At 34.9% G+C, this 10,549-nt stretch overlaps 1 protein-coding gene across 2 annotated transcripts in view; it reads right to left on the bottom strand.

Annotated features, from left to right (window-relative positions):
• Nucleotides 1–657: 657 nt before the first annotated feature.
• LOC123774721 (nucleolar and spindle-associated protein 1-like) overlaps nt 658–10,549 on the bottom strand; it is a 19,216-nt gene continuing 9,324 nt past the window's right edge. Inside the window, exons 7-13 of one of the 2 annotated variants that reach the window (XR_006774982.2) lie at nt 8,716–8,897; nt 7,269–7,447; nt 6,316–6,382; nt 5,589–5,999; nt 4,056–4,215; nt 3,154–3,401; nt 658–2,570 (exon numbers count right to left, since the gene is read on the bottom strand). Coding sequence is in view for 1 of the 2 variants with exons in the window: in XM_045769249.2 (XP_045625205.2) it covers nt 2,474–2,570; nt 4,056–4,215; nt 5,589–5,999; nt 6,316–6,382; nt 7,269–7,447; nt 8,716–8,897 (1,096 nt within the window). In the remaining variant the exon portion in view is untranslated. The remainder of the gene's footprint in view (nt 2,571–3,153; nt 3,402–4,055; nt 4,216–5,588; nt 6,000–6,315; nt 6,383–7,268; nt 7,448–8,715; nt 8,898–10,549) is intronic. The other variant, XM_045769249.2, reaches the window with a different exon arrangement.

Here is a 10,549-nt window from a genome sequence, read left to right as displayed (position 1 = left end):
GCAGGTACTGTTATGGTAATTAATTATCAAAAGAAAGCACCAAGCTGTTATGATACACACCAAAATATTTAGGTCACATAATAGGACCAAACAGATCATGGAATACAGCATCGGTTGCAGAAAATGTACATTCTCGATTGTGAGGATGTCACCATGGGCCTCCCAGTAGGGAGGTAAAAAGCATTGTATTGATTCAAAAAGATTCACCCACCCCAGATGATGAGGTAGTCACATCATCTCGAAGGTCAACCCTATCAATGAAGCTGAGGAGGCTATCTTCACCCGATGTCTAATTAGGAGAGCTGATTGATTCCGGTGGGTGACATGGAATCTCAAGATTCCCTTACCCCATCAGAGGCCAAAACTGCTGGGTATGTTCAACAACCAGATGAAAGAACAATGGGGAATGCACGGCAAGCATATAGGGGTGTATTTTGCTTGTGCACCATCGCAGCAAGGAGGAGAGGGGAGCATAAATCACCCTCACTTACCCATGGGCAGTGTACAAGAGCCTGTGCACCACATCAAGGAACCACCCATTGAGGGGGTATTAAGAATTAAATACTAAACAATCACTTAAGCATAAAATTCATAAACTTAGTCAACAAAAAAAAAATACAAAATTAAATTTGTTCCCCAGTAAATGAAATGTTCATGTTTAATTGGTATTGTATTTTTCATGTGTACTGTATATACATTTAATATATAATTTGTTTTAGAGTGCACCACTCTGGCTATTCACACAGAAAACAAATACAAAAAATGTTCACTTCTGGTTAAACATTGTTACATGGAATTTTACACGATCAGTAGATATAAAAATACTCATACTTTCAAGTTGTAACTTATGATGTAACTTGCACCATATCTACGCCATAACTTGAAAAAGTCAATATGCCTATCCTACAAAAATAAAATTGCAGGCTTTGTTAGGATACACACAAAGAATTAATGTCTATGTAAATCTTATAAAAGCAGTCATCCCTTATCATAACTCCTGAATGTCTTGAGGAGACATCACAAGCATCAAAGACTGAACTTTAGCTAACACTATTTCCATAAAATTACTTTTACCATAAGAATCTTATGTACACACAAAATAAATGCTACTATATCAAAATAACGTATATGAGCCAAATGATGTGTAATTACTGAATTTGTTAGACTAATATTTACATTTCATAAGCTCTAATTACAAGTAACGTGATTTAATTGAAGAAATTAAGAGCAAGTTTGAAAAACCCACGCACATGATTTTTTCAAGGCAGATACTGTTATTCTTTTGCCTAAGATCATATTTTGTAAATCATTATGTTAACACAACTGCAAAAAATGCACCAATTAACTTTTTATCTTATGATGCCTATGTTTTTTCTTTTACATCCTAACACTATTTCTTCCAAAAAAAAAAAATTTTGTACACACAACTTCTAACCCAACTTCTTCCACAAGTAATACATTTTTTTTACATTAAATCACTTTACTTTGGTTAGCTATTGCCTCTCCCAAACCTGGGCCAAGTACTTTATTTAAACTTATTTTTATTCCCTCTTCTCATCACTTATTTTGCCAGTCAAGACCTTGATCTTCATTGATCTTTTAACAAGTCAGCATGGTGGCATGTTTCTGCTGTATCCATCTTTACCTTTATACACCACATACCTAGCTCGCATCTTTTTTTTACTCCTACTGCCCGAACCTTAGGCTCCCTCTTCGTACATTTCTATATTCCTCCCACAGATTTTCTAATATATGATTGCAAAAGAGAGAGAGAGAGAGAGAGACCAGTCGCAAAAATCTCAGAGAATATTGTCACTTCTCCTTAAATAAGCATGTTCTATATTTGTCAAACATGTTTTATAAAGTACCTGTCTTCGGTGAATAAATAATTTTTTTTTGTTTGGTACCCAAAATGTTGCAGTTATTTAGAATACAAATTTATGCCAAGTTCATCATATTCCAGACAAGATTAATCAAGGAAATAACAGCATTTCTACAACTGCTTTCAAGACCATATAATCAAAAGTAATTTTCTTACCTTGGAGATAACACACAAGAGAAAATTCTAAAAGCCTAATAAATATTTTTTGTCATAATTCTATAGATACAGAATAAATTTCCCTTTTGTAGGACATCCTGGTTGAAGAGAGCACAGTGTTAACAACGAAGAAAAACACAAAGTTGACGATAGACTTCACTGAAGATGATATTACTTCTAAGGTCTAATTTAATAGATCCTTATAGACAAAATCTTATCTTAATTTGTTTTCTTTGCACTGCAAAGAAAACTGTGAAATAGTCAAACAAAATAATAAAGGGATCAAAGGATCCATTAACAAGAATGAATCCTCTGAAGAAAAAATATATCTGAATACTTAATTTAAATGTGTTAAGGAGAAGCTGAAAAATAGTTAATAATTAAGCATTATGCCTTTAGCAACACAAGGAACAATTCTGTCAAGTTGTTTTCTTCTTATAAAGTAATGCCTCTCTTAGCCATCTGTAGCTCAAATCTTTTGTTGAATCGAACGCCTTTTAGGATCTTCTTCTGACCCTCACGTATTTCTTGCCTGAGAAATTAATATTTTTGTTAATTACAGTATGCATTAATGAACACATGACTACTCCAACATACATACATAACCACAGGATAGTAAAAAACACATATGCAGTGAAGATAATTTGAAATCAATATTAATTTAATAAGAACAACTAGAAACCATAGTTATAAACTACAGACAAGTAGGCAAAACAAGAATTACTTCTTTTTCTAGTAGTGATAAATCATTGAAAAAAACTCAAGGAATAGGTGTGTATTATGATGAAATCAACTTGTCCTCCACAGATGATAGTATCTATACACACACTGGATGGAATGTACAATATATAGACTGACAAAAGAAAAATTACATTTTTACTTCTGATTTTGCAGATGGCCCTAGAAAGAAGGCAACAACCAAACCAAACTTTGCCTAGGCCTTGAAGAGAAAGTCTAACAATCTAGTAATTAATTTTGCCTTTAAAATTCATATATTCATAAATTTATATGTTCATAAATTCATAACATTCATATATATATTCATAAATTCATAACATTCATATATATATTCATAAATTTCATACTCACTCATATATTTTTATTACATACTGTACCTGATAAACAATAGAAAGGTCAGAGTGATAGGAAATGTCAAGGTTGAGAAAAGTCGTAAATGGTGAGCCAGTCTTTGGACCCTAGTGCTTGTTCATCAGTAAATGTAGAGGTGGGATAATTGGCTCCTTACTCTCACCTAGCCTTTTAGACCAAGAGTGGTTTTTAAGTACCTTTACGTTCAAGTTGTCATATTTGCCCGTTGTCACATTCAAGTTGTCATATTTGTCATTCAGGATCAGGTCAGAACCTGTAACAATGGCTATAAGCTGTAGAAATTCAGATTCGGGAAGGACATGGGAAAGTACTGGTTTTACAACAATTTGGTAGACATTGGGAATATGTATCTGGCTAACATCATTCAGGCAAATGAATTGAACTTTAATGAAGCTAAATGAAAATGAAGCTAACTTTAAAGATACTCAATAGATGCATAGGGGAGAAGAGTTTGATCTAAATGGGTACCATCTAGGATTGGGCCAAAAGGTCTCATGCAGTGTCTTCCTATGATAAGTTTATAAAATGTATTGAACCTGAAGCTGATGCCACTAGGTTAAAAATTTAGATATGACAAAGCACAGTTGTATTTGGAATCATCATACCAAACGAACGATGGCTAGAAGTAGGATCCAAGAATTGGAGCTCATTACCCTTAAGCACAAATAAGTAACAAATGCAATTACACATAACTACAACTAGGAAATAAAATGTGTTCCCATATGTCAAAGTTGAATATCACTAAATGTACTCTAAAATTGCCATGGGATAAGGAAGGAAAATGGATACTTCATAAACAAAAATTAATATTTAATTAAGAAAGCCTTTTACCATTTTAAGCAAGTAAAAACATTTAACCAGTAAGCAAAAATTTCACGAACAAACAAAAATGTTCGATGTTACTAACGTGGATTTAAGTTTCGGTTTCCTTTCGGCCATATTCTTCAATGTAGCTCGGTCCATAATCGGTTTTAAGGCTCCCTTGTATGGTACGTAGTTTAGAGGCTTATTAATAGTGGCCTTCGGGTCATACTCCTGCCTCTTGCCGACAGCCGAGCATGGACTCCCTGAAACAGATTTCAAATTGTTACAACTAGTCAAATAATTTTACTTAAATAATATTACGGTTATTACTGTCTTCCATGCATTTTCAATAATATAAAATGAAAATGTATATAATATTTACATATAGTTAATTAGCTTTGAGTAAATATGAAAAGCCACATTATAAGCAATACCATTAGGAAGAATTTAATGAGTTGCAGATAAGACAGTGTTGCAGTGATGGCATTAACACTGGCAGCAGATGGGGGGTACTACGTTGCCAAACAAGTAATATGCCATTAGTTGCAGACTGACTGTGACATTATATTTGATCACAAATGAAAGTTGTTACACCACAGTTATGGGATGTATATACTGTAAGTCAGTCATTACAGGCTGGATTAGGGTTATCTAATAACTGCAAGCACATTTAATGGCCCTACAGGGACCACTTTGAAAGTTCCTTATGGCACTGACAATGTCACCAATTTCAGTATCCTTATCCAGTGGTCATATCAGTATTTGCCTTGTGTTGCTTCTTGCAGATCCCCGACTGTCCAAGTGGTTGGTCACTATTCCTTTCCAATGCCCTATCCTAAATCCTTATCCTTTACAGTTCTTACATAGTTGCAATGGCTTAGTGCTCTCCTAATTCTCCTAATAAATAACTTATTAGGTAATTATTATATGTGATATTATTAAACTGTAAATGATTTTGTCCATGTACATTTGGAGTCTAACATTTTGTTTGATACCACCTCAAATATCAGAGGAACTTCATCCATATTTGCCATCAGTGAAAGTTCAAAATTATGTTTTTTCTGGCATTAATCACATATGTACTTGTAAAACTTTATGATTTTATCTTCATATTCAGCATCCGATTTGTTGTACTATTCTTCTGACCCTCATAGGGGTTATTCCTTATAAATCTGTACCACCATGATGTTGATTCTTTGAAATAATAAACATATCTATTCGTTGCTATCAGTCTTGAATGGTGAATAATAATTTTGGTTCATAATGAAGGACCCAAGCTTCTTTTATCTACCACCTATGTTTTTAATTCAAGTCTTGGCCACTTTACAGTTTCCCTACAGAGCACAGTTTGCTACATTTAGCAACTTTCATAAAGGTTACCTTAGGAGGTAACCAAATGCAACAGCTCTGAAGATAATGGCAAAAAAAAAACTGTGTATGCACACGCAAAATTTGACATCTCGTACTTTTAACTCCACTCAAACAAGTCAAAATCTAAATTTTAATATGATAAAATATGCATATTATCATAATGCAAAAAAATTTGTTTAACCTAGTCTGTTCACTGACAACAAGCCATATTTTTGGAATCTGTAATTTAATGAAAAATAATTACTGTACACTAGATTTTACTTACCAGGCGTAACATTTTCCTTAAGAAGTGTCGGCAAAGCACTACGTCTTAATGGTGACTCTTGCTTGACTGACATGACCTTCAAAGCAGATACCAGATCAGGCTTTTGGGAGCTCTTGGTAACTGCTGCAGCATTTCTAATAGATTTTCTTGGAGTTTTGTTAACGAGGGGTTGTCTTGCTACTTTAGGTGATCTTTGACGTACACCTATAATTTTGCTGACAGTTTTTTGAGACTCGACAGACTTGCTGCTGGATGGTAAAGCTTTCTTTCTTGTCTCAAGAATTTTAGGAACTTTAGGAGTTTTTTGTATTCTTTGCAAAACCTTCGGAGATGGATTAGGTTTGGGCTTCTCAGAGAGAGCCCTTGTATGCTTTGAAAAAGTTGGAATCTTCCTAGCCGAGGACCTTGGGGCTGAAAAATAATTATAATTTACAATCACACATTACAGTATATTTTCAGTTCGATAAAAATGTTGTATAGATAAAATATACTATACATGTAAATAAAATTGCATCAATAAAAGGGCGTGAATGTAATGAAGTACATTAAGTATAGCACAGCAAGCAGACAAATCCTTAAGTTTTTCACATTTATTTCAAAGATTAGGGAGGAGACTGGGCCTTCAAAAAAGGAAACAGAGCGGGTTACCAATAATGACAAAAAATGAGGTGGTATTAGTGATTACTAAATTAAGAAATGTAACTCAGAATAATTAAATAAAACTTACAAGTAAAATTGAGATTTAAGTTCCTGGTGCTAATAACAGTTGGCTGGAACACTTTCTCAGATGCATCCTAATAAAGAAATTGTAAAAGCATAATTACTCTTCAGTTCTGTATTACATAGGTAGTTAAATCTATGGCTAAATGCTACTTTAACCCCTTAAAGAACTCTCCTTTAAAGACGTGATCTGTAAAATCTTCCCTAAACAAACCCCCACGAGAGTAACAATTGATGAAAATGATTAAAATGTGTCAAATAATTCTTCGTGCCATTCGTGATACCCAGTGTAAAGTCGTCCCACACTGCACCAATTCGTTAGCGATATTTACCCAGATTATAAAATTATTAACAACAATGTTGAATGTACTAGTACATATATGACTGTAGGAATAGGTAGGGAGAAGTGTGTGTATAGTGTGGCAAATGTGTCAGTGGGGAGGTTGTGTAGTGCAAGTGAGAAAATGTAGTCTGCATACAATGTTCAAGTGCTTTTTCACAAATAAATATATGTACAGTGTATGGGTATAACCTACTCTTCTTCCACTTCACTGCCTGGAAGGAGACTGGGTGATAAACATTTACTGCATGTATATATACACGTGCGTATATACTGTATACATATAACTTTTTTTTTTCATGACAATTTATGAGGATCACTGTATACCTGGTTTATGAAACATGTGGTACTACTGTGAATGACTGATGGAGTGAGGTGGTGCTTGTTTATGTATAATGAATGCTATAATGAATGGACGAGTAATTTTTTAAATGTTTGACTATTTAATATATATATAACCTTTTTTCCTCCAAGCTAGTGTCACAACACTCCTCCACATGGAAAAGGGTGGTAACAAAGTAAAATAAATTGCAAATACTGTACACACAAACTGGTAAGACAAGATACATGTACACAGAAATCCTGATTAACAGCAGCTGTATAGTGCAATACTAACACACCTGTGGTTTCTTAGTTGCACTATCTGTGGTGTCTGTTCGCTTCTGTTTCTTTTCGACATAATCATCAAGTGCTTCCATACGACTGAATGCCCGTTCATGAATTTTGGCAAAATTGGGTACTTTTAGTTTGCGTGCATAAGACAGAAACCGAGGAATGTTGGAGCCACCACATGAAGAACCTATGGGGAAAATGTTATTGTTATTATTTATTATTATTATTAATATTCAGTTTTAATATCAGATCTAATACATTTACATGGAAACAATATACTTTCATGCTGTCATATGCTAATATGACTTGATTGGATAGTGTAAGATAAATGGTAGATAGTAAATAGCTGGAATATTTATAGATGAAAGTACACCCGAGAAGACACTCAAGGTGTTAATGAGGTAAACAATGTAACCTCAATTTGGCAAATCTCGAGATCTAAAAGAAATATTACATATTATCATACTAATATCATCAGACAAAATCTATGACTATAATTGAATAATATAGTGTCCAAATCTGTCTCAATGAATGAGATGCTTCCTAGAAAAGTGTTCAGTACGTAAAATCCAGTTTCCCGTTGACTGTTGGGTATAACCTACTCCTCTTCCTGTTCAATGCCTGGAAGGTGAGTGGGTGATAAACATGTCTTTAAATTTCATAAATTTCATCTCTTAACACCAGCACCGTCCCTTCATGATATTTTTTTCACTTAACAATACAACACAAATGGCAACTCCACTGACTGACAGTGTGGCCTGCCTGGTGGTGGGCTGCTCCAATCACCAGCAAGAGGCCAGATTCACGAAAGCACTTACACAAACACTTACGAACCTGTACATCTTTTCTCAATCTTTGGCGGCTTTGTTTCCAATTATTAAACAGTTAATGAGCTCCGAGGCACCAGGAGGCTGTTTATAACAATAACAGTTGAATGGAAAGTTTTCATGCTTGTAAACTGTTTAATAGATGTAACCAAAGCCATCAAAGATTGAGAAAAGTTGTACACGTTTGTAAGTGCTTGCGTAAGTGCTCTCGTGAATCTGGCCCAAGAGCTTTATGGAGACTGCATACATTACCATCTCCACTTAATTTTTTAATGTAGCCTTGAATGCTTATATAGAATAAAAAATTAATACAACAGCTTCAAATCAATAGATTTGAATGTGAATATAATGATATGGGAATTTCAAGTGGGCTTAGATTCTGAGTGCGTCATACAGGTAAATCAAGTATTTTTTAATGAAATATGACCCAAAAAACTTATCCTACATAAGGAGTCTTAGAAATTTTAAACCAATATGCAAAATTTTTAATATTACACAACCACAACAAATTAAAAAAAAACAATAACTCGGTGAAAATAAAGATACCCCTGCAGGAAATACCTCGTTACAATACCACAGGTATTCCTCCACAGAGAATAAAAAATAGGAAATATATTAAAACACTTGCCCTCTTTTCCATTAAGTGGGGGGCAATTTCTCCCAACTGTAAACATTGGTTTAACAATTTTTGAATCTTGTTTGAGCTTCGTGTTGCTTTTCGGAGTATTGATCAAACGATTTCCTCCAACTTGGGAATGTCGTGTTGAAGATGGTGTAGCCGTCTTAGCTGAACTCCTACGCTTAGGTGTGCTAAATAAAACAGAAAAATAATAAAACATATATATACTGTATACAATATACATCAATATATTCAATATTCATAGCCCATAAAACCAGTAATGGATATAATGAAACAAAAATGAGAGTACTCCTCAGAGGTACCATGATGCACTATGCTGGCTGGTACTGTATATACAAATTTTAAGCTTTCTTAAGATGATATACTTGGATAGAAGAATTTGTCTTTCTCACTGTTAGGGGCTATTCCATTAATAAACACACACATTAAGGTTCAAATAATGGCTAGAAATTATAATTTTTTATTAACCAATGGAGTATTTAATCAGGACACACGTTTGATTGTATGAAGACAGGAATTGACAAAACTGGTTTACTAAGCCAAGACAAAAATTTGTATTGGACTGACCAATATCCAGGACTTAATCACCAAGGTGTACTATACAATTCTTCACATAAACATTGAACTTTCATTAACTTTAAGTGTACTTTAACTGAACCTACTCCACTGTTAAACCAACATTACAAAGTGGATTATGCCAATTGTAGGCAAATAAACATTTAACAGGAAACTTTACAGTGGATGGTACTAGAGACGAAATTCAACATAACACACAAGGCAAAAATCAAGAACAATTGCCAGTCACCACTGGGACTTAACCATATGAATTTCATACACCTATTCTATCATACACTGGCATCACACTACAAAATCTAGTCACTGACTTGGCTACAAGAGGGACAATTACGACACGGGGAAGTGTAGTCCAAGATGACCATCTGTGTCCACCTCTGCCCCCACAATGGATGAGCGCCAGCTCATGTTCAATCTAGCCTGCCCAACGTTCCATTGCTTTTTCTTTCAAGTTATCTTTCTTCTTATCTCTTATTGAATTTAGAACTGGCTTTCTACATTTAATAATTACATTTTCATCGTGTTTTCCATTCACAGAATGTATCTGTAAATGTTTACATAATTGCACTCTTATATGCACCAATGAACTTGTGCAGAGCTAACTGCTGCTTTGGTTGGAATTTCAAAGTCCACCTTACAGCATGACAAACATTTAAACATTACATTCTCTCCTTTACAGCAAGAATCTTATTTGGCTTACCAGAGACCAGAGCCAAAACCTGACCCCCTCCTCACAGTGGCGAGGAAGCAGAGGACGCTCATCAACCCAAGCTACAGATTCCTAGCAGTCCACCAGGTCTTATTATGTCGAATATTATTTAGTTACACAGTACTCATGCTGCACTCAGACATCTGGCCCAGAGCCAAGTGCTTTTGCATGTGGCCATTTTGTCAACCTCCTATCCACAGGGAAGCCTTGGCCATCATTCTGTGTTCTGCTTAAAAATTTTTTAGGTTCAGCAGCCTTCTGTGATCAGATTCTGTTCTGAGATAGTATTGGGAAGCTACTAAGGAGGCCCTCTCAGAAATCCAGCATCAAGTGTAATGGAACACCTCTCTCTGGAGAGCCACTCGATAGCTCCCAGTCCTCACCTGTTGCCTTCCTTTTCTGTGGAGTTAGGAAGGTTTAGGACAGCACGAATTAGCTGGCTGCCTAGCAAAGGCCCCAGGTCATCTGATGGCAGACGAGTACATCTAAGCAGCTATTTCACTGCAGTAATGATTGGTTATGTTGTTATCAGGGTTACAA

This window comes from Procambarus clarkii, chromosome 68 (assembly GCF_040958095.1).
Source record: "Procambarus clarkii isolate CNS0578487 chromosome 68, FALCON_Pclarkii_2.0, whole genome shotgun sequence".
In the NCBI taxonomy this organism is placed as follows: Eukaryota; Metazoa; Arthropoda; class Malacostraca; order Decapoda; family Cambaridae; genus Procambarus; species Procambarus clarkii.
The sequence above is the reverse complement of the archived record's forward strand: the minus strand, read 5'-3'. Positions and strand labels throughout refer to the sequence as shown.